Source organism: Tinamus guttatus, unplaced genomic scaffold, assembly GCF_059628265.1.
Source record: "Tinamus guttatus ecotype Peru unplaced genomic scaffold, ASM5962826v1 Tinamus_guttatus_pri_ptg000866l, whole genome shotgun sequence".
Taxonomy (NCBI): Eukaryota; Metazoa; Chordata; class Aves; order Tinamiformes; family Tinamidae; genus Tinamus; species Tinamus guttatus.
The window spans coordinates 779,878-803,063 of NW_028289400.1; the positions used below are offsets into that span (position 1 = coordinate 779,878).

Here is a 23,186-nt window from a genome sequence, read left to right on the forward strand (position 1 = left end):
CCTTGCATGCGATCAACGCAAGTGCGCTCACCTGCAGCATCCCCATCCTCGCGGAGGGAAAACGAGGTGAATCCCTGCAAAGGGAGGGAGCAGGTTAGGTTTCCTGGGAGCCATTTCCCTGCAATCCATGCGCCTTCCCCTCCCTGGCTTTGCAGGGAACGTAATTGGCCTTGATCAGGAGCTGCTGCTTTTAATTCATTTACCACTGACTCATGCCTCCGCTCCCCAGCGCCCTGTTCCAAATGCATGGCAAGCGGCACAGTCCTCCAACGCACTGGAGCTATTTTGACACACTAAGTAAATATCAATTAACTCGCCTAAAAAAAAAAAGAGAAAAAAAGGAAAAAAAAAAAAAAAAAGCTTAATTGAAAAACCCAGGTCCAGATTTGCAGGCCGGTATTTGCCAGAACAGCCTCTTTTTAAGGCTTGTGTTTCGCACTTGCTGAGGATTTTATAGCTCCCACAAGCACAAGCTCGGGAGGAGCTCTATGACTCACCAAAATGAGGGTGAAACAAAAGGGGAAAATGGGCAAATCCTGCGTTTGCAGGAGGGTTGGAGCCCCCCGGCCTCCGAGCTGCCGGGGACAGAGCACCGGAGCCTACGGATGCCGCAGGAAAAGCCCGGGGTGCTGCACAGCTCCCTGCAGGAACAGGGGAAAACACAAAAATCCATCAAAAAGGCCCGTTCCTCCCCATTTTATCTCCATCCTCCCCCGCGCAGGCTGCCCTTGCTAAGGGGCAGGCAGGGCGCGAGAGGCGCCGTATTGATGACGGTGTGAAAAACCAGGGATCCGGCAGTTTTCCCTCGATTCCGTCCCCGTCGGTCACGAGCTGCCACATGGGGCTGGCCAAGGTTACCCAGGCTGTCGGAAGGGGTTTTTCCCGCTCCCGGAGACGGGGGCTCCGCCGGCGTGACGCTAAGCGCCCGTGACACCGGTGACAGCCCTCGGGGAGCCGCGGACGGCGCCGGCGCCGCGGCGGATCCTTCGGAGCGAGCGGCGCTCCGGGACGAGCCCTCGCGCCGTTCCCTGCTCTTCCGAGGGCCTGGAATTTCTCCCTCGGAGCATCGGATTCCCATTTGGAGTTGGAAGCGGAGAATGGAAAAAGGAGGGGAGAAGCGAGTCCGTGCACGCAGAAGGGCTCGGGAAGGGGCAGGTGTTCCGCATTCCCGCTGTCGTTACTCCATTTCCAAGCATGTAGGTGGCCAAATTTTCCCAGCTTTTCTCCCTTCCATGTGGGGAGGTGACAGGGAGCACAAGAGCGTATGGAATAGCCAGGGGGACCCGGTGGAAGAGGTGGAAGCCCCCAAATTCCCTGCCCAAAACACCGGCTGTGCCGAGTCCGCAGGGGCGCGCGAGCTGCTGCCGAGCGCGCTCTTCCCTTTGCGTTCCCCAAAGGAGCGAGGTGCTATTATGAAATCATTAAATTAATAACGTGGTAATACGGGCAGATATATAAAACAATCTGCCGCGAGAACAAAAGGAATTACCGCGTTGCAAACACTCGTAATTTAATTTAACAGCGAATTAAGGCGGCGTACATAATTCCCCCCCTCCCAATGCCAACAGGCACAGGGGAGTGGAGGCGGCACACGCCTCCCATGCCCTTTCCCACTCCTTTCCTATTCCCAATCCCCCTTTCCAGAGGCAAGGAAAAGGTGCAACCGAGCTCATTATTCAAATTAGTGCAAATCTCACGTTTTTTAATTTAACTTCCTTTTTTCTTTTCTTTTTTTTTTTTTTTTTTTGCTACCTATTTTTTCCCCCCTTTTGTTTGAAATTAATTTGCTGCAGTTTATGGGAGAGTATTTTGATTGCTTTTGATTAAGTTTAACAAGCAGGGAAAAAAAAAGTCCGCTGCATTAGACATCAAAGCAAACAAATCCTTTTTTTGGGCCCGCTTGTGCATAATTAATGAATGCTGTCTCTCCCCATACAGTAAATATATCTATTAAGTTACAATAAAATGTGTGTTGTAGTAATTAATAAACACAACCAAAACATGTGCTGGATAAAGCCACAAAAATCTGCAAGCAGAATTTGCTCCTTTGAGGCATATCCAGGGTGTAGAATAAGCCTTGGCTGGTAGGGATGGAGAGATTTTGGAAATTCCCACAGGAATTTCTTGGGAAAGGGGTGTTTTGCCAGCAAGCTCGGCCGAAAGCAGAAGCATTGGCAGAAGTCCCTGTTATTGGCGTTAAGTCCAGTAATTATTAACTTCTTTCCAAACTTTATCCATGAGATTGGTCAGGTTTGCAGGCTGGATTCTCCTCCAAGAGGCACCATTAGGAGGCAGCAATCTGGGTGCAAAATCACCTTTTTTAGCAAAACCAAGGGCAGCTCGAACCCTCCACCGGCCATAGCTGTCTTATTCCAGCCAATCTCCATTCATGGGAAATTACGGATGGAGGAAGAGGGAGGAAATAAGTCCATGGAGGAATAAATGTGCTAAAATGAAGCAGCTCCTGGAAAAGAGAAAAAAAAAAAAAAAAAAAAAAACAGCCTTGGACAGTTGTTGCCACTTGTAAAAGCATTAAATATTTATGGCCCTTTGCTCATAGCTTCAAATGGGCTGTAAATTGAAGGGAGGTTTTTTTTCTAGGTAATTAAAAACGGAGCAAGAGCTGGAGGGGACTCTTTATGGGAAGCTGTAAAAGCAGAGCCTGGAGGAGCCCGGCGCGTCCCCGACGCGGAGCAGCTCCCTGCAACGTCGTCCCCTCCATCCTCGACTCAGCGCCGTGGATCCCAGGCCTGCATTTTGCCATTTTTTACAGAAAAAAAGAGAGGAGCAGCCAGCAGGCCGAGGAAGGAGAGAAGGGAATTAGCAAACAAGCAAAAAAATCCCCAAATCCGTGCGAGCGGAGGCTACAAAACAAATTAAAGTTGTTATGGCAACTGCTCTGTGTGGGCAGCAACACGCGGCTCCCGACGCACGGAATTAAAACGAGCGTCATGTTCGGCAGCTAATTAAACCCCGGTGCTCCGGCCCGCGCGGCCGCTTGCCGGAGCCGGGACGGGGCCGGGAGAGCCACAACGGGGCATGTCCTGGCCCTGCAGCGGCTCCGGGATGTGAATTCCCATGCGCATCCTAAAGGCCAAGCTGGAAAACGCCTGGGGATTGCAGGGGCTCTGCCCCTGCGGCCTCCTGCCCCGTGGCTGTGTTTTCCCCCGGGATGAGCGCGCGAGGCTGCCCGGAGGAGCCCGGGAACACTGGGCGCCTTGTTCGTCCCCGTCGCAGAGCGGTGGCCTGTGCCCCCGCGTCCCCCCGGTGCAGAATGTCCCTTTATGCGAGCGGGGCTGGGAACGGCGCTCGTCCCGGCGCTCCTGCGCAATGGGAAGTCACAGGGCCCTTGAAAAACACCCGCATGAACCAGCAAATCCCATTACCAGTGACCCCCGCCCCGGCCGTGCCGCCCCGTGCCCCCGGCTGCCCGGGATTTATTGCATTTCCTGCCCTTCCCGAGCCCAAATCCCAGGCAGGGGGGTTTGATGGATGTAATTTCTCCCCATAGAGGAGCGAGTTGTTCTTTTAACCCAGTCCCCAGCTGGGCAGTTTTAGTGGAGTTTAAATCTCTCCTTCTCCTGGGGCGAGTTTGCTCCGTCGTGCAAAGGGATGGCTCCTGGGAGCAGAAGAGGGATGCGCCTGCTGGAAGGGCGAAGCACCAGGGCTATTTCCTCAAATTCCATGGGATCACATCGCTCCAGGGCCACCTGCGTGGTGGCACCAGGAGCATCAAAGCAGCTGCTCCCAGCGCCTGCTGTGCATGAGATTCCCGCACGCTCCCTCCATCCGGACAGGGGAGGCTCTCTGGGAAGGCGCCAGCGCCTCCCTCCACTTATTGTTCTACGCGACACCCAAAAAAAGAAAACGTCTTTTCAGCACTTTCTCATATTGAGGAAGTAATTGAGTCAAAACGGAGAAGAAATTATCTCTGAAGTTAATTATCTAGCAGACCCGTTCTGCGCTCGCTCGTTTGTCACTGCGCCGCGCTAACGGGCGCAGAGGCTTTTCTCTCTGCTGTAATTAATGCGCTCGCTGCGCGGCCGGGTTGCAGGACTATCCGGGTTATCCGGCGCTCGGAGCGGCCGGGATGAGGCTGTTGTCAGCCCGGCGCAGCGATCCGGCTGCGGGATAGATCCCGCTCTACCTTCTCCAAGGCCGCGGGGTAGGATCATTCGGCCGCGCGAGCGTGACGCTCTCCGGGTTGGAATTATTTCTGTGTATGTGGAAAGAGCCTGTGCGAGGGCCAGCAAAGGTGCTGGTGTACATGGTAAATCTGTACTTCCAAAACACAGTTCATGGGCAGCGGCAGCTACAGTTTTCCAGGCCTGAGCGATTTTCCAGGCACATCCAAGGCTCACCTGCTCCACAGGGTCCTTCCCGCTGGGTTTGGAAGCGGGACCTGCCTGGGATCCTGTGCCTCTCCATGCGGGCACCGCTTCCCTCCTTCCACACAATCTAGGAACCAGCACCCCGTTCCCTGCTCCAGGCGGCACCCCCATCTCCGCATCCATCCTGCTCCAAGCCAGTCCCGACCCGGCACACCAATTCCCAAAGGAAGATCCTACGAGGGCGAGGGAGGCCTTGCCCCCGCCGGGGGCTCCCAGCTGCGCAGCATGGGGCTGTTCTTCCTTTTAACTCATTAATTATCCGAATGCTGCAGCTGGGAGGATGATATCCCGGGAATAGGGCTTCCCTCCGGAGTCCAGCCCAGCTCCGACCCTGTGCGACCGGGCTGGCTTCATTCCTCTGGGCAAACAGGGAAAAAAGCAGCACCTCGGTTTGCCTTGAGACACTATTCGAGTAAAACCTGCGCTTGGTGCGACCCGGATTTTAACGTCGCGAGCACGATCAGGCGGCTGGGGAATAAAGAATCAAAAAAAGACGAGAAAAAGGGGACGGTGTTTTCCAAAACACAGTGATTTGCATTAAAAAAAGGCAACAAAAAAACCCGAGGCTGTCACAGCGCCTTTGAAACGGTGCTCATCCCCCGGAACAAGGACGTCGGGGAGCACGGGGCGTCTGACCCACATCCATGCAGCAACCCCCGTCCCCATCCCACTGGGCCTTATTCCATCACCTCCCTTTATTTCCCCTCTATTTGCAGGGCACACGTACGGGTTTTGCTCCTCTGTGGTGTTTTTGCTTGTTTTTTTTTTTTTTTTGGTTCTTGGTTTATTTTTGTTTCCATTATAGATATCATTAAAAAAAATAAACTTTACAATAATACATTTTTAGTTGTTGTTGCTGTTGTTCATTTAAGAAAAACAAAATAAAAGAGGAAAAAAAAGCCACACTGTATATGTATATGGTTATGTATATACATACATATATGTAAGTATAGGTGACTGCTATATACATACACTATATATGTATGTATAAGAGAAAGGAAACTGTGAGGGTGACACAGCGAGGGCTGCAGCCAGAGAAGGCCTCTTCTGAACCCAAATTCAACAGGATGAAGGAAAAAGAAAACCGGAGAGTTTTCCCCACGCAAACCCCAAGTGAGCTTCCGACGTTGGGATGCGAGTTCCTTTCCCTTGGAGCTTTAATGCATGGCCAACCACGGGAAAGAAGAAACGATAATGTGGATGTGAAGGGCGAAGGGGAGCCCGTCTGTCCGTCCGTTTGTCCGCCTGGCAGTGCGACCCACTGTGCTGGCGGGGAGCATCCGCGTGGCGCCGCCGGCCGGGATGCGGGATGCGGGATGCGGGATGCTCTCGGCCGCGGCGCTGCAGACAGGGGTTGTGTCCCCAGCCTGGGGCTCTGCCCTTAGCAAAGCCCCCATTGCACCTTGGAGAGCAGGAAGAAAAGGACGGAACCGGAGGGGGGAAAAGAAGGAAAGAAAAACCACCCAAACGTTGCCCAGCATCACGAGGGTCCTCCTGCCGCCGGCCCCCGCGGGGCGGCGGGCGCGCTGCAGCCGCCAGCACCAGCCGCCCCGCTCCTTCCCGGCCCGGAAAAGCGGGAATCCCGGGCGGAGAGAGGCCGAGAGCTTCCACGAGCGCGAGGGCGTCCGCGCCGTCCCGCTTAGAGCAGCGTCGCCAGCAGCAGGGGCGCCGCGGGCAGCAGCCAGCCCGGCGCCGGCCGCCCGCCGATCGCGGAGCGCTCGGCGAAGCCCTTCTGCTCCGGCGCCAGGTCCGTGGGCAGCTGGCTCTGCGGGATGGGGGGCGTCAGGACGCGGCCGCGGCCGGCACCGCGCGCCCCTGCGGCCCGCGCTCACCTCGGCGTAGCACAGGCTCGGCTCTCCCGATCCGTTGGCCTTGGCTCCGTGCTCCTGCGGCGCAGCGGGGCGGCTTAGGGCCGGCACCGGGGCGCCGGAGACCCGGCCGTGCCCGGGGCGCGCGGCGCCTACCTGCACGGAGGTGCACGTGGTGATGACGCTGGTGTCGTACATCGTGTTGCCGGCGTCATCGGGCAGCCCCGGGCGCCCCTCCGGCTTGGGCGGCAGCACCGTGGCGGGCGGCAAGGGGCTCTTCACCGCGGGCGTCCCGTCGGTGCCATTGCCGAAGGCCTGGATGGCGTTTCCTAGCGGGAAGGAGAATCATAGAACCATGGAATGCTTAGGGTTGGAAGGAACCTCTAGAGATCATCTAGTCCCACCCCTGCACACGCAGGGTCACCTAGAGCACGTGGCACAGGGCTGCGTCCAAGCGGGTTTGAAGATCTCCAGAGAAGGAGACTCCACAACCTCTCTGGGCAGCCTGTTCCAGGGCTCTGGCACCTTCACTGGGAAGAAATTTTTCCTTAAGTTCCTGTGGAACTTTTGGTGCTTCAGTTTGTGGCCGTTTCCTCTAGTTCTGTCAGTGCCCACCAGTGAAAAGAGACCAGCCCCATCCTCCTCACTGCCTCCCTTGAGGTACTTCTAGACACTGCTCAGGTCCCTCTCAGCCTTCTCTTCTCCAGCTGAACAGGCCCAGCTCCCTCAGCCTCTCCTCACAGGGCAGATGTTCCAGGCCCCTGATCATCCTCGTAGCCCTGCGCTGGCCTCTCTCCAGCAGCTCCACATCCCTCTTGTCCTGTGGAGCCCAGAACTGGACACAATACTGCAGAACTGGACACAATACTCCAGAACTGGACACAATACTGCAGAACTGGACACAATACTCCAGAACTGGACACAATACTCCAGATGCGGCCTCCCCAGGGCTGAGTAGAGGGGCAGGATCCCCTCCCTTGACCTGCTGGAGACGCTCTTCTTAACGCACCCCAGGATCCCCTTGGCCTTCTTGGCCACAAGGGCAACTGCTGCCTCACGGTCAACTTATCATCCACCATGACACCCAGGTCTTTCTCTGCAGAGCTGCTCTCCAGAAGGTCGGTCCCCAGCCTGTACTGGTGTCTGGGGTTATTCCTAGACGCGGGGGGCGCCGCGGGGCCGGCACGCGGCGCGCGCGGGAGCTCACGGAGGCAGGCGTTGGCGGTGAAGTCGCGCAGGAAGGTCTCGCACTCCTGCTCCCGGTTGCCGCTGCCCTTGCAGGAGCACCAGGGCGAGACGACGACGCCGCCGGGGCTCGCGTCCACGTAGTTGGGCGTCACGTCGAAGCCTGCGGCGAGACGAGGGCGTCGGGAGCGAGCGGGGCCGCGCGGCGCCGGCCCCGTCCCGCCGCCGCGGCGCTCACCGATGAGGCCGGCGTAGGAGCCCAGGCACGCTTGGAAGTTGTCCCCGGGGCAGCCGCCGGGCGCCTGCAGCGACGCGGGGCAGTTGGCGTGGAAGTCGGCCAGCCGCGACCTGGCGCCGAGCGGGGAAGAAATAAATAGATAAATAAACACGAGCTAAGAGACAGGAGGATAGATGGGAGCGCGAGCGGGGATCTAAATGAGATCTCGCGGCGCGGGAGCTGCCGCGCTCTGTCCCTGCATCCAGGCAGGGATGTAACGGAGCCATCCCGCTTCCCGGCTCCTCAAAGGAGGCCCCGCATCCCAGGCGGATTTGGGAGCGCGTGGAGGGCGCTGGGGGCTTTGCCTTGGCACCTCGCTGGGACACTCTGGTCCCCTCCAGGGACACCTCCGTGACACTGCTCACGGGGGACCAAAATCACAGGTCAAAACCCACCGAAACGCCCCGTTTTTGCACGCAACGCCTTGGAGGGGACGTTCTTGGCATGGGCTGAATAACCTCGCTGCAAAGGGGACGGAATAAGGGACATATCAGGACGTGGGGGGACGGACAGACAGCGCAGGAGGACACGCAGACGCGCTCCGTTTCCCAACCAGACCCGCCTCCGTCGCGACCACACGGAGGATTCGCCGCTGCTGACACCACAAAAAATGCATTGAATGCATTTGCCGTGTTTCACAGAATAAAAAATAAAAAACCCTCCCCGGCTCCTTTTTTCACACTCGATACAGGGAAAGCCATACTTCATTTTCCTTAGCTTCCTTTTGCTTCCTTGTTAATTAAATGTCATTTTTGTCCAAGCAGTGATTGAATCATGCAACAGTACCTGCCTAAAGCCATAAGAATTGATGGAAATAAAGGGTAGGGATTGTGTTATTTTTTAAATAGCAATGATTTGTTTTCAGGAGGTTTTGATCAAATTAGACAGGGGAAGAAATGAAGCGGTGATTGAAGGAGCGGGGACCTGCAGGAAAACCTCGTGTTTTTCCAGGGCTTTTCATCACGGCGGATTCCGAGTGCGCGGGAGGGAAAGGAGGGAGGGAAGGTGCTGCCTTAACCCTGTCCCGACTCCTCCTCCTCCTCCTCGCTCCGTGGAGACAACCCGATTTTCCAAGGGCATCTCCGTCTCCCCGGGCGGCAGGTGAAGGAACGTCGAGCGGTAGCAAATTCGCCCCGCGGTGTCACGCAAACGCGTCCCACGTCCCTGCAAACCTGTCCCACGGCTCCCCAGGGCCCCGCTCCTGCCTTGCAGCATCCTCTAAGGCAAATGTTATTCTTTCCATGCTGCACGGAGAGGCAGCTGGTGATCCTGCCGGAATATCCGAGCCAGATGTCACTCTTTCCGCTGCACACGCGGTGTTCGCCAGCGCGGCAGGAGCCTCGCGCTGCCGGGAATAAACCTGCCTGGAAGCGTCCCGCGGATTCTCATATTTCTGCTTTTAAGCGCCGGAGCCAAGTGTGTCTCATCGGAGCCGGCAGCGCCGGTGCCAAGCGGCCGGAATGACGGAGAAGGCCCCGTCGGGAAGCGGCACCAGCAGCTACCTGCGCAGCTGAGGATTCCGGCTCATTTTTCCCATTCGGGGCAATTTCCGAGATGCGAATTCCCCGCAACAGATGCGAAGGGCCTAATTGGGTGTTAATTGTTCCCAGCGCCAATGCGAAGCCCTGCGCCGCTCGCGCGCATCCAAGCGCTCCGGCCACCTCCTGAATATTTCATGCAGAAAATGGCCAAGATGCAGAGATTGCTGCAGACGTGCATTTTCACAGGCAATTTGCAAGGGCCGAGGAAAAATGGCTTTAATAGACCCCAGTGCACAGAGGCGCCAGGGACCCGCACGGAGCCACAGGACACACGGAGCTGACCCGGAGGAGCCATCCCGATGCCTTCCCAGGACGCTGCCTTGATCCATCACGGATAAGAGCAGTCGAAAGACTTTTCTGATCCTCCCGCCCATGCTCCGACCCTGCTATTCCCTGGGAAGGGAAGGAAGGCAGAATTAAACACACGCATCATTTGATTTTAATTGAAGGACTGTTCTATTTCATTGAACTGCTAACTAAGCCGAACAAGAGATTGTGTTTACATAAGCAAACCCTGAGTCAGTATAGACTTGCTGTCACATTAAGTCAATACTTATGAAGGCTCTCTATTTAATTATTCAGCGCGAATTGACTGAGGAGTGTGTTAAGAGTGCGGTTAGCCCTGAGCGAGGTGGCCAAGGAGCCGCCCCAGGGGCTCGCGCGCCTTCCCATGTCCTTCCTTGGGATCCAGATGCCACCGAACCCTGCGGATCCGCGAGCTCAGAGCCCATCCCGTGGATGCTGCTGTCCTGCATCCCTTTCCCTGCGTGCAGAGCCACCGTTTCCCTCTCCTCCGCTTCCCGGGTGATCCGCTCCTCCGAGCCGCTCTCATTCCGGACCGTAATGAGGAAGCGGAGCGCGCGCGGCTGTTTGTCACGGCAACATCCATTACGAGCGGCGCTTTGTGTCCGCAAAGGGCGCCGGGACAAGGACGGGGGCTGAGGAAAGGGGACCACGTTCCCACTTTGCACCTCCGGTCGCATCCGGGCAGGATGCACCTGGTCCCAACCCTAGGAACGATGCTCCCTGTCCCGCCTCCTTCCCAGCGGGCCCATTCCAGCCTAAGGACGTTGCCCTGAGCCAGAGGGGAGCTGCTTGGCACCTGTGGGGCATGCACGAGCCCAAAGAGCCTATTGCAAGCCCAGGGACCTCCCCAATGCGCATGAGGACCCAGCAAAAACCTGGGCAAGACCCTAGTCCCTCCAGGCACCAATACTGCCTGAAATGCATGCAAAAAGGGGGAAAAAACACGAGGAAATGAAGCATTGCCCTGTCTTCGGGAGCCGAGGAACAGCAGCCAGTGGAGGCTGGGAAATTCTTCGGCACCAGCCTCAGTGAAGCATATAAGAGCAGATTATTTGTGTTCCCGACTTGCTGATGCAAGATGAAAAATACAGCAAACTGCAGCTGCTGAAATCAGCTCTTTTCTTCCCTTTCCTTCCTTTCCCCCTTAGCTGAGGTTAGTGTTTTGCAAAAAGGTTTTTATATTCTGGGAGCTAAAACCTGTCCGTTGCAATCAGACACAAAGCAAGGCCGGGTTTGTCAGAATCTGCCTTGGCTCCAGGAAAAGCTTCCCGGCACGGAAAGCTTCACAAATTGCAGCGATTGGTGCCTGATTGCTCCGTGTTTGCCTGGCCAGGAGCTCAGAGAGGGTCAGGCCTGGGGGAATCGCAGCTCCGGGGGCTTTTTAAAGCAGGAAGAGCTGGAGGATCCCAAGCTACCAAGGCAGCTACCTTTGCTTCAGCCAGTCCTCTCGAAAACCCAAATCTTCTGTCCCATGGGTGTCAAAGAAATGCATTAAATGAGAAAAAAAGGGCAATGTGATATTACAGTGCACGGTAGCTCCGTGGGGAACAGGCTGGGACCGTTTAGCTTGCTTCATCCGTAGCCCGAGCAGCACAGGGAGCTGGTGCCAAGAGAGCAGGGAAACCCCGGCGCATCCCGCGGGATGGCAGGACAGAGGCTGCGCCGGCGCCGGAGAGGGGCTGCTGTTCACCCGGCTGCAGCACGGCCCCAGCATCTTTTATTTACAGGTGCCCAATTATTGCATTACTTGTTGATAAAAAGGCACATTTTGCCTCCGCCAACACGTTCGCTCGCAGCGCCCGCCCCGCAGCCGTTATTTATTTATGTGGCCGCTGGGAGCCTCCATCACCTCCGCGGCGCAGGGAGCCTCCTCCTCATGGGCAGCCAATTCTTTCCGAGGCCGATCCGGCCCTGGGAGGGTGATGAGGCTCCGGCTTTATTTCCTGCCGCGTGAATACCGAGCTTCATAACGGAGCAAAAGCCCCGCGCTCCCCTTCCTCGGCTGCTCCGGATGCTTCCCGCAAGGAAGCTGCGCTGGCGGGGTTTGCAGCCCGGGCTTCTCCAAGGGCGCATTCCCAAGCGGGAGCGGAGCATCCTGCTGTCAGCAGGATCCCTCCCGGGCATCCCGTGCGGGCCGAGCTCGCGGCAGGGTGCCCTGCATCCCTGTGCATCCTTGCGCATCCCCGTGCGTCCCCGCGCGTCCCCGCGCGTCCCCGCGTCCCCGCCGCGCAGCCCTCACCGGCAGAGGTGGTCGGCGCGGCACAGGCCGCGCAGGTCCAGGCAGTTGGGCTTCTCCTTGTCCTCGTAGGAGCAGGCGGGCACGATGGTCTGGCGGCGGCGCTCAGCGCATGCCGCGTCCCTGCAGGAGCAGAAGAGCAGCCGGTACGTGTACTCGCCGGGCACGCGGTCGAAGAACTGCCGCAGCGCCTTGTGGCACTTGCGGCGGCTGCAGCGCTCGGCCGCCGACAGCTCCCTGCTGCACGTGGAGATGTAGCCGGAGCGCAGGCGCTTGCAGTTGTCGTTGAGGTTGCACGCCTTGGCCGCGTCCAGGCACTGGTTGCTTTTGGAGGTGCCGGCGGGGTCTGTTCCTGCGCGGGAGCAAGCGGGAGATGGGATGAGCGCGCCCGGGGACGCTCCGACACGCCAGGCACTCACACGGGTTATTGCGAGACGGTTATTCAAGGAATATGTTATTAATTATCCTGCCCGCTACAACACGGCTGCTGTGTCACCTCCCAGGAACCGGGTCACCTCGGAGCATCCCGCTGCTGGCTCCAATGGAGCTGCTCCAATGGAGCCTGCCAGGAATCCCGGCCACCCACAAAGCTGAAGCCAAACCACCAGGCAGGAATAAGGGCATTTTTTTTTCTTTTTTTCCTCTTTTTTTTTTTTTTTTTTTTTTTTTGTCAAAATGATGAATTGCCCTTGGCAAGCCAGGTGCTATTTTAAAAGTCATCTGACTGCACCAGTAATTTCTTCCATAATTTCCTCTCCTCTTCAATCCAAACAATTTCTAGGATTCTTATGGCACTCCCTGGGTTCCTACTGGAGAAGGCGAAGGGGAGCACGGAGGAGGGATTCCCACTAGAAATAGGTGATTGGCAGATAGGAAGGAGCTCCCAGTGTGTGCAACCCACTCTTCCCTTTGCCACCTCAAAATCCCAAAACCTGGGGAAGAGCATTGGGGACATCCCGAAGCCACCTCTGTGCCAGCTCGCGGCTGGGATGCCGCGTCGTTCCCATCCCAGCAGGAAGTGCACGCTCCCTGCAAAGCGCCGGCTCACGGCCTAATCCTGCCTGGCGCCGCGTCCGCTCCGCCCGAGGCCTGCGGGGATCTGGATGCATTTTAATGGAGCTAAGGCTTGGAAGCGCCGGGTTTCTGGGGAGCTCATTAATAAAGCGCCAGCATGAAAACTGCATGAGGCGGGAACCGGGGGCTGAGGAGCCGGCACTTCGCGAGCGGGGCCATCCCGGCGCCTGCACCCTGGTGCTTGCATCCCAATGCATGTATCCTGTGTGTGCATCCCGTTGCAGGTATCCTGCATGCACATCCTGGTGCATGCATCCTGCGTGCGCATCCCAGTGCATGCATCCTGCATGCATACCCCGGTGCAGGCATCCTGCGTGTGCATCCTGGTGCAGGCATCCTGCGTGTGCATCCCGGTGCATGTATCCTGCGTGTGCATCCCGTTGCAGGTATCCTGCATGCACATCCTGGTGCAGGCATCCTGCGTGCACGCCCCAGTGCATGCATCCTGCGTGTGCATCCCAGTGCATGCATCCTGCATGCTCATCCCAGTGCAGGCATCCTGCGTGCATATCCGAGTGCAGGCATCCTGCGTGTGCATCCCAGTGTGGGCATCCTGCGTGTGCATCCCGTTGCATGCATCCTGCGTGTGCATCCTGGTGCAGGATGCACGCACATCCTGGTGCATGTATCCTGCATGCGCATCCCAGTGCATGCATCCTGCGTGCATATCCTGATGCATGTATCCTGCGTGTGCATGCATCCTGCATGCGCATCCCAGTGCATGCATCCTGCCTGTGCATCCCAGTGTGTGCATCCCGGTGCCAGAACTGTGAGCCCAGAGAGGCTCCAGCTCTGCCCTCATGCTGGCCCGGTTGCTCCGGGCTCAGGCACGGCGCATGGGACAGGAACGTCCCTGCCAGCTGCCCTGTCGGCACACGCGTGGCTGCATGGCCTCCCTGCTTGCTTACGCAGCCCCTTTTCCAGAAAGGTAACGTAATCCCATTGCTATCCCCATAGGCAATTAGCAGCGCTCTGGCTCAGCCTCGTTACGGAGAAGCGGCAGCAGCAGCTCACTTGCTCCGGACCTGGATGGGGCTCCCAGGGAGGCAGCGGGTGCAAATTGCAGCATCGGCTGCGGTGGGGCTGCCCCAGTTCACGGGCACGCAAGGGACAGCAGCACCAGGGCTGTCATGGAAATAGATGGCTCAAAAGTTCCTGTCAGACAGCTCCGGAGTTCATATTCCCGGGATAAGACATCAAGGCAGCGATGGTCCGAGTGCCTGCAGTGGCTGTGCCACGTTCCTGGTTGCTCTCCCGGTCACTATCCCATTCCCAGTGTTGCCGAGCGCCTGCAGGGTGACTCTCCGGTGCCCACGGCCACCCCCGGCGCCGCGTCTCCCTGGGCTCGCCGGAGGCGGCGCGTGGCCGTGTCGGCAAGACAAACGAGGGAATTACGAGCTCTCTCGGCCGCTTTATCAAATCGTTATTTTCACGGGCTCAGAGGCAGCTGGGGCCAAACGGGAAAAAACCTAAACCGCAGCCTGCGGAAAACGTGGCCCAGCAGGAGCTCGCAGCACATCCCGACCCCGGCTCATCCGCCCCGAGCCGTCGGATCCCTGAGGAATGGCCCAGAACAGGGAGGATCTGGCCCAGAACAGGGAGGATCTGCCCCAAAGGGCCAAGCCAGCCCTGAATGCCCGCAGATGCTCGAGGCGCCATGTCCTGGAGGCGGGAGAGGACACAGAGGTTTAACAGGGGCCGAGGGCATTCCCGGACAAGCTGCATTCCCGGCGAGCTCGGAAGCAGGTTTATATTCCCCGGCAGGCGAGGATAAAACAGCGGACACATGTTGCTTTTATTACCTGAGAAAATTGAGGCGAGCCTGAATATATCAGAGAGACGAGAGGTGACCGGCTCGTAGGGGGAAGCTTCATAAAATTGCTCTCCTAGAGTGGGAGGAAGGAGAGAGGAAACGAAAGCAAATTAAAAGACCACAGGGAACAACCGCAGCCCCCACGCAGGCCCCGGCCGCCTGCCCAAGGCAAGGCCGGGCCAAAGCTCCCCTCGCGCCCAGGTCTCCATCCCTCTCCACCTCCTCCCACGGGCTCCCAGGGAGCTGCCAGGAATTTTCGACTCAGGAATTGAAAAACAACCCCCCCCAAAATATATATCCTGTACACAAACAAAAAAACGTTTAGCCTCGTCACTAAGTGTTTGGAGAATTTGGACTCGAAAGGGCAGCGTTTTGGGGATAGGGGTAGTGTTTGGAGCAGCTGCAAGCGCAAAGTTTCAAGGTCTTTACTTCACCCTGGCTTTGGGGGTTATTTTTTGGTGTGAAGAAAGGCCCTGCCTCAAAGAACACTCAGAATAGGATTCTGCCCTGTTCTCTGGCCTATGTGGGGAAAATAACGGAATTTCCACAATTCTTCCCATGATGGAGGAATCCATCAGGATAGCCCCATTCCACAGGAGCATTCCCAGCGTGTTATCCCAGGGAACTGGGATGCCCCAGCCCAAGGGGCTCCTGATGTCCCTCCCCATCAGAGCCGCTACAGCGCGAGGAAGACGCTGCAGGGTGAGGAAGGCCGGCCCACGTTTGCTGTACCAGGATATTATTAGCCCGAGGCAGCAGCATTTATCCCTTGTAATTAAGGAGCCACTTGAAGCCTCGTGCTGCAAAACAAGCTCATTAAGAGCCGGGAATGAGGAAGGAGGGTTTGCTCCGACCCCGCTGCTGCTCCACACCCTTCCCTGGGAATGGGGAGCGCGGAGCCTCAGCGGGAACGCTCTGCGGGAGCTGCAGGGCTGGCTGGGAGCAGGGAAGGAAACGGGCTTGGGCAAAGCCTTCCCTTTGGAGTCAGCCCCATTTGCCTTGCCGGGTTTCCTAATGCTCCAATGACAAATAGCGCCTTTATTAAAGTGCATTTAGGAAACACTGTAACCTCCCGCTCTATTGCTTTGCCGCTGCAATAAATAATTAAATACTAGCTGAACCCCGCTGCTGGCTAGGAAAATTACCGAGCATTAAAAGGGCAACGGACTTTTCTTGAGCTAGCTGAGATGCAATTAACCTCGAGGAGCAGCGCGGGAGTGCAGGCAGCCCTCCCTAATGGCAGGGACTGCCGGGCTCCCGCGGGAAAGGGGCCGGCCGCAGGGAAGCGAGAGCAGCCGTCGGTGGCTCTCGGCTGCAGGGATCTTCCCCGAGTCTCTTCCTCCTGGTACATCCACCCTTCTTCCCCTCTCCTCATCCTCTCGGGATATGGCCTGGAGTAACGGGGGCCTTCATGTCTGCAGCGCCCTTTGTAATGGAGGCTGCTAATGAGGGCTGAGGAATAATTAAGCAGCGAGTCCTGTCAGTGGCTGCTTTTTGGGTGAGCTAGTCCTGGGGCTAGGCCAGAGCTGGAGGCAATTCCTGCAGGGTGGCAATTCTTGCATGCACTCTGCGGCTCCTCTCGCGTCGCAGTCACCGCCACGTGCATGCAATGCGCATGCAACATGCAGGATGTGCATGCACCGCACAAGGCGTGCATGCACCATGCACGACATGCTTGCGACACGCAGGACGCGCACGCAGCGGGCACGCAACCCCAGCCGTACCTTCGGCCAGCCCCAGATGGATGCTCCAGTAGATCTGCAGGCACTGCAGCTCCTTCTTCATGCCGCGCTTGCAGCGGCACTCGTGGAGCGGGCTCCCCTGCAGCACCTCGCGGGCCGCCTGGCACTCCTTGTTGGCCAGCATGGTGTTCCTGTCGCGGCCGGCCAGGCACTGCCGCAGCGTGCGGTAGCGGGCGCTGCAGGCGGCCTCGGTGGCGCACAGCTCGTTGGCTCGCACGCAGTCCACGGGCGCCCGCGGCTCCGCGGCCGGCGCCGACGAGGGCCCCGCGCGGCCGCACGGGAGCTCGGCTGCACCGGGGGGGACAAGGGCGGAGAGCGGTGAGGGGCGCCGGGGGGGGTCACCCCGCCACCTCCTCCCGTCCCCTGTGCCGGGGGCACCGCGCGCGCGGCAGCACCCGGGGCCCCCTTCGCCGCTCCCGGCAGCAGCCCCGTGCGAGTCGCCCCGTGGCTCCTAGCGGGGCTGGGAGGATGCCCGAATGCAGCCCGAGCGGTGCCAGGGCCATCGTGGGCACCGTGGCACAGGATTAAGGTGGCCCCTGGAAACCCACAAGGACCCGGACCTCTCCGTTTCTTACTGAAACTAAGCAGGCAAATAAGCGAGCGCAGCGCGTTTGCTCGGGGAGAAGCGACCCTGCGCGCGACTGCTCCCGGTTCAAGGAGACAAGGAGGCCGAGCCAAGCAACCCTGTGCCACCAGGTTCAGTATCTCAGCATTCCCAGGCCCAGCCCGGGATCTTTTAGGGCATCCGAGTCCCGGAATGCTGCCCTGGCTCTCTCCCTGCGAACTCGCCCCGCGCATGCCACAGCGCACACCCTCTCCCTGCTCCATCATCTGCACTTCCAAGAGCTTCCCTGCCAGCATTTTGGCATTTTCTTGCGTTTTTCCAACCAGTTTCTTGCCAAGGGCTCTGCCTGCTCCACCATGGGGTGCCCGGGGCTTCCGCACGCAACCCATGGCCAGCAGCTCCCTGCGCTGGGGCGCACGTGGCTCCCGTGTCCTTCCTTTTGCTGCGACATTGGAAGAGGCACATGGGAAACGTCAGCCCGAGGCCTCCAGCACCAGCTCCCTGCCGCGGCCATGCGCCCGGGTACAGCAAGGTGACAGTGACACCTAGAGGCATGTGACACCAGCCACCCATGTCCCTTGCGCCGCGCCGGGGGTCAGCGGGCACCGCGGCTCACTGTGCCCTGGCTACCTCCCTCCATCCAGTTCCAGCTCCAGCTCCTGCTCCTGCTCCAGCTCCAGCGTGGCCCAGCACTGTCCGAGCACCGGGGGACACACGGGAGCACACGTGGCACGGGCAGGGGACATGGCACACTTGGTCACCAAGGTGGAAACCCGCTGCTTGCATCCAGCCCGAGGAGTGGATCCAATTTCGCCGGCATCCGACGATGCCCCAAAGAGCTGAGCTGCTCCAGAGGGTGCACAGGGAGCAGGAAGCGGGCACTGAGCCCCCCGCATCCAGTGCAGGGTCGTGGAGGCCTTTTGGGATTGTATTCCACAGGGAGGCAGCAGCGGGATGCGCCCAGGGTGCCTCTAGGTTGGCCCAAGACAGGAGGGCCGGGTGCCCAGGGAGGGGACGTCAGCTCTTCGCCAGGTGACGGGTTGCGTTCCAGGTTGGAGGGAGCCTCTCCACAGCTCCGCAGTGTCCCACGTCTCCTCCACTCCTGCTGATCCCTTTGCGTGAGATCCCAAGCTCCGGCCTTGTCTGCTCCAGGTGGTGCCGCCCTGCCCAAAAGGCCATCCCAAGCCTCTCCCTCCCCTGGCCTGTCCCAGCCACATCCTCAGGTGTCCCCAGTTGTCCCCAAGCTCTGCAGGGCCCGGAGGTGCTGCCTGCATCCGCTGCCAAGGACAGGAGGTGGGATGGGATGTGCGAGACGCTCGGAGCTGCGGAGCATCCTCACGAAGGGCTCCAGCATTCCCGCTGCGCCGGCAGGACATGCAACAGCAAATCCACCACCGGAGCCTGTGCCCGACATCCCAAATCCCGCTCCCATGGAGGGGCTTTCCCAGGAGCTTCCTCAGGCCACGGAGCCGGCAAGGCTTGGGCACAGGGGCAGGCAGCGCGTTCCTCCCCGCCGCGCTCGCCTCGCCGCCACGCGCGTGCTGAGCTCCTATCAATAAAACATCTGCAGAGAATCTCAACCTAATCCCCGGCGTCTCCGGGGTGTCGGAGCACGGCGAGGATTTGCAGGCAGATGCACAGGGCTCTGACAGCCCTGAGCGCGCGACGCGACGCTGCCTCTTTTCTCCTCTAGCTTAGAGACATGGTTCCTTTTCCTGCTTGTGCCAGAGCCTTTGGACACAGGCAGCTTTAGTGACAAATGTTGATGCTCCCAACGCGGCTTGGAGGGGCAGCCTCGTCCCTGCGGCAGTGGTTGCCTTATCCCGGCCCAAAGGGCTTTCCTGCTTCCTCAGAAAGAAAAGCCTGGATTTGGGAGGCTGTTCAAAGGGCTCAGGAAACACGGCTAGATCCCAGCATTCCCAGAGCTGGGGCCAGGGTCAGGCTTCCCTGGCTAGGAGCGAGCAGCCTCTCTGCTTGATCCTTCTCACCTATCCAGGCAACAGCCCGGACACGGGAGAGGAAGAGCATGGAGCATGGGAGAGTCTCATCACCACCCTCGCCCGGGGACCGGCCGAGCTCGCTACCCACCGGCGCATCCCTTGGGAGCGTCTCCCAGCCTCCAGGTCTCTCCCTGCCCTTTCCCTGCATCCTCAGCAGAGGTTTTCCCAGGCGCTGCAGCGTTGGGGATCGCACACACACGCGCACGCATGCGGGGAGCCAGTGGACATGGGTACGGCCGCGAGCGCACCTGGAACACGTCCTGGCACACGGCCCATCCGTGTCCCGAGGTGCGTCACCGCCTCGCAGCGGGGACGAGGGACCTGCCCCATGCGCCTCCTTTCCAGCCCGGATCCGCCCCAGCTTCTGCCTTCGCCCCTTCCCTGCCGTTTCCGCCGCACCTTCCCTGTCTCCTTAGGAGGCTGCCCTAGAAATGCAAAGCCTTTTTCCTGGCACAGAGGAGCTCCGAAATAACTCGCCCGTGATCTAAAGCAGCGCACGCTGGAATTGCAACAGAGGGCACAGCAATTCCCTGCGCACACACACGCAATTAGCTCAACTTTCCTAACCGATTCTCCACGGCGAGTTCAAAGCCGCGAGCAGAAACGGGGCAGACGGGAGCCACCGCTGCAGGGACGGAGGGCGCTGGGGGCCAAGGAGGGGCTGAGAGACTCCCAAATTCGCATCCACTGTCGGCTGGCAAGGAGAGGGGCATCAAAGAGCACCGGGGTTTTACTGCCACACAGAGAACGCTGCCCCTTGCGTGTTCCCTGGGCAGCAATCCAGCCCACCGGCAGACAGCCCGTGCGGTGCCATAGGCGGGCGCTTCCTCCAGGGAGGCTGCGATTTTCCCCCTCACCTTAACTTTAAAAAGGAAAGGTAGATTAAGTTGGCCCTAGTAAAAAGCTGAATTTCCGTCGAGTTGCCTCCTCGATCTCCCAGTGCAGGAGCAGAGCCTGGCAGCGCAGCACACGACAACCACCCCGGAGCAGCGTGGCTCCCGCTCTCCGGCATCTCCCCACGGGAAGGACATGTCCCCTCTCCCCTGTCCCCTACACTCTGCCACGGAGTGACCACTGCCTCCTGCCCCCGGCAAGGACCGCAGCCACCCTCCCAGGCCACTCACCTATGAAGAGGACGATGCAGAAGGTGTTGGCCAGGATCATGTTAGTAAATCCAGGAGTTCCTCCCCAAGTATAAAAAATAGCAAAGATAAAAGGCGTGGCGGGGGGGGGGGTGAAAAAAGCCCCCCCCGAACCAAGGTAGATCCCAAATCCGGGCGCGGAGGACGCTCTGCGCTGGGGAGAGGGGTGCGCGCTCCGCCCGGCGCGGAGCCGCCGCCGTCAGCCGCGGAGCCGGGCAGCGCGTCCCGCCGCCTGCCGCCGCATCCCCGCGGCCAGCTCCGCGCTCCGGGCTCCGCGCCCCGGGAGCTCCGCTCTCCGAGCCCCGGGCTCCGCGCGCCGGGCTCCGCGTTTCGGGAGCTCAGCGCTCCGCGCCCCGGGAGCTCCGAGCGCCGCGCTCCGGGAGCTCCGCGCTCCGGGCTCCGCGTCTCGGGAGCTCCGCGCTCCGGGAGCTCCGCGCTCCGGGCTCCGCGCCTCGGGAGCTCCGCGCTCCGGGAGCTCCGCGCTCCGGGCTCCGCGTCTCGGGAGCTCCGCGCTCCGGGAGCTCCGCGCTCCGGGCTCCGCGCCTCGGGAGCTCCGCGCTCCGAGCTCCGCGTTCCGGGCTCCGCGCCCCGGGAGCTCCGCGCTCCGCCCGGCTCCCGGCGGCAGTGCCGAGCGGGGCTGCGCTGCCGCCCCTGGCTGCCGGCGGGGGGGCGCGGCGAGGGGCGGCTGCGCTCGGCCGAGCCCCGGCGGCGGCGGAGGGGGCAGAGCCGCCGGTGCCGCCCGTCCCCTCCCCTCCGCGGCCCGGCCCTTCCCGCTCCTCTCCGCCCCTCCGCGGGGCCGGGGCTCGGCGCGGAGGGCAGCGCGGCCGCGGCCGCCCTTCTGCCGCCCTTCGTGCCGGGCTGCGCGCGCGGGGCAGCGGCCGCGCCGGGCCCGGGGCTCCGGGAGGCGGCGGCGGTGCCGGGGGCGGCGGCCGAGCTCTGCAAGCTGCGGGGGTGCGGGAGCCTTTCGAGCCATCCCATCCCTTCATCCCTCTCTCCACCCATCCCATCCCGCCATCCTCCCTCCAGCCACTCCATCCCTTCATCCCTGTCTCCAGCCACCCCCATCCCTTCATCCCTCTCTCCATCCGTCCCTTCCTTCCCTCCCTCTCTCCAGCCATCCCATCCCTCCATCCTCCCTCCAGCCACCCCATCCCTTCATCCCTGTCTCCAGCCACCCCCATCCCTTCATCCCTCTCTCCATCCGTCCCTTCCTTCCATCCCTCTCTCCAGCCATCCCATCCCTCCATCCTCCCTCCGGCCACCCCATACCTTCATCCCTGTCTCCAGCCACCCTCATCTCTCCGCCGTGCGCAGCCCCACGCTGCCCTGGCCCCGCTGCTGTGGCCAGACAGATCCCAAGGGAAGACCCCCCACCCAAGCTCCCTATCCCGCTGGGACCTGCCCCGGCTCTGAATAGGGACATGGGAGAGCAGGGCCGTTTGGGGACGTGGCCCCCATGGTACCAGATCAGAGAGCTGCCACCGGCCCCTCTGCAGAGGGAGCCAGGGGAGGGCCAGGAGCTCCCAGTGGATCCTGCTCCAAGATCAGCCAGGGGGGAATTGCACACGCACATGTGCACACTCATGCACATGCACACATGAAGCCAAGGCAGTTATTCATTTGGGTCTGAGGCTCCTGGTTTTCCCAGCTCAGCCCTTGCTGGCACTCAGCCTCTCCCCACATCCTGGATATTGGATATCGCGGAGCAGGACTCCCTCCACTGCTGCTCCTGGGAGGTGAGCAGGATCCCAGCCTTGTGCTCGCCTGCTTCTGCCTCCGCCAGCATCCTCATCCTCCTTCCAGCCCTACATCAAGCGGTGGGGAGCCTCTTGCACCCCTCCGGAAAGCCGTGCGATCCAGATTCCCATCCCGGTGGCTGCTCCGGTGCCGGCACAGCGTGCGGAGCCGAGGGGCGGGGGGTCAGGCCTGCTGCTCTCGCACTTAGGGAATTGCATCTGACTCGGGGGCAGGACCCGACAAGCGCCAGCGCGTGGGGTCCCAACCCGGGACCCACAGCGGCTGCTCGGGAAGAGGCCACGATGCTTCCTTGGCTCCAAAGCAGCCGAGGAACCAACCAGGATCAGAGCGACACGCGGGAGGGCGGCTTCCCGCTCTACAGCATCCTTCCCCGTCTTGTTTTTTTTTCCTCCTCTTGATCTCCCTGGCTGCCTTCTCTGTAAAAGAAAAAAAAAAGAGAGAGAGAAAAAAAAAAAAGAAAAAAAGCCTGGTGGCTCTGGCTCTGCAGGATGCTGCTGTGTTTTCACGGAGAGCGCGGGGAGTCGCCGCGTCCTTGGCTGCCCGGCATCGCTCGCAGCCTGCCGGGGGGTAGGAGCTGGGGCCTCAGGACGGAGCAAAAAAAGCTCCTGTCCCAAATTTCCGGAGCTGAAGGAGAGCCCTGGCAGGAGCTGCGGCGTGGAGGCGCGGGCGCTAATCCGAGCGGCGCTGCTGCTGCAGCTATCGGCTGGGTCACATTCCAGCCCTGGCTCTATCAGGAGCAGCCAGCTACCTGGCCTCTCCTTTAGAATTTATTCCAGGGAAATTTATAGCCCGGGAGCTCCTTAAATCAAGAGTCTGAGCCTGGTGTGGGCAGCCTCCCTGGTTGCTCCTGCCAAGGAGAGCAGCAGACACCCGGGATGCTCTTCCAGCTTCTAGGATGCTCCCAGGATGCTGTTTCAGCTCCTATTACCCTCCCGGATGCTCTTCCAGCTCGTTGCGTGCTCCTGGATGCCACCTAATCCCAACACACTGGGACTCCTCCGGGTGCAGGTCGCCCACGAGCTCGTCACCATCAGCCCGTGTCACCCGACGCTGACGGACCCTGCAGCTCCGTGCAAAGTGGAGGCCCTTTTTGCCAGGCCGCTGTTTGCAAGAGGCTTCTCCCTCTTGGGGGTCTCCAGAGGGGGGAAATGGCCCCTTCCACGGCCTCTCCCGTCCCGGGCCCTGGGATGAGGAAGCGGGAGCTGCAGGACGCGGCGCTCCGCTCGCCAGCAGAGCCTCCCCTCGGGCCAAACCCTGGCGAGCGGCCGGCCGGGGCCTCGGCGGCGCTGGCAGCGCTCCAGCCCTTCCCTGCTTCTCCGCGCCCCGTCTGGAAGATGCTGCAGCCGCT

The 23,186-nt window shown here is 60.1% G+C and overlaps 1 protein-coding gene across 1 annotated transcript; it reads right to left on the reverse strand.

Annotated features, from left to right (window-relative positions):
- Positions 1 to 6,030: 6,030 nt before the first annotated feature.
- Positions 6,031 to 20,158, reverse strand: GFRA2 (GDNF family receptor alpha 2). The gene is made up of 9 exons (XM_088537826.1): positions 20,063 to 20,158; positions 16,356 to 16,661; positions 14,621 to 14,704; positions 11,748 to 12,096; positions 7,623 to 7,732; positions 7,407 to 7,547; positions 6,356 to 6,528; positions 6,224 to 6,277; positions 6,031 to 6,156 (listed from the first exon to the last, which is right to left on the reverse strand). Exons 1-9 carry the CDS (start codon positions 20,100 to 20,102, stop codon positions 6,031 to 6,033), a joined length of 1,383 nt encoding a protein of 460 aa, XP_088393952.1. The 5' UTR covers positions 20,103 to 20,158.
- Positions 20,159 to 23,186: the final 3,028 nt, after the last annotated feature.

Coding starts and splice junctions, on each gene's coding strand:
- GFRA2 (XM_088537826.1), bottom strand. CDS start 20,102: ATGATCCTGGCCAACACCTTCTGCATCGTCCTCTTCATAG. Junction 12,097..14,620: donor GCTCGCCTCAATTTTCTCAG/GTAATAAAAGCA, acceptor GCTCCCGCGCAG/GAACAGACCCCGCCGGCACC. Junction 6,157..6,223: donor CGAGCCTGTGCTACGCCGAG/GTGAGCGCGGGC, acceptor CCCATCCCGCAG/AGCCAGCTGCCCACGGACCT.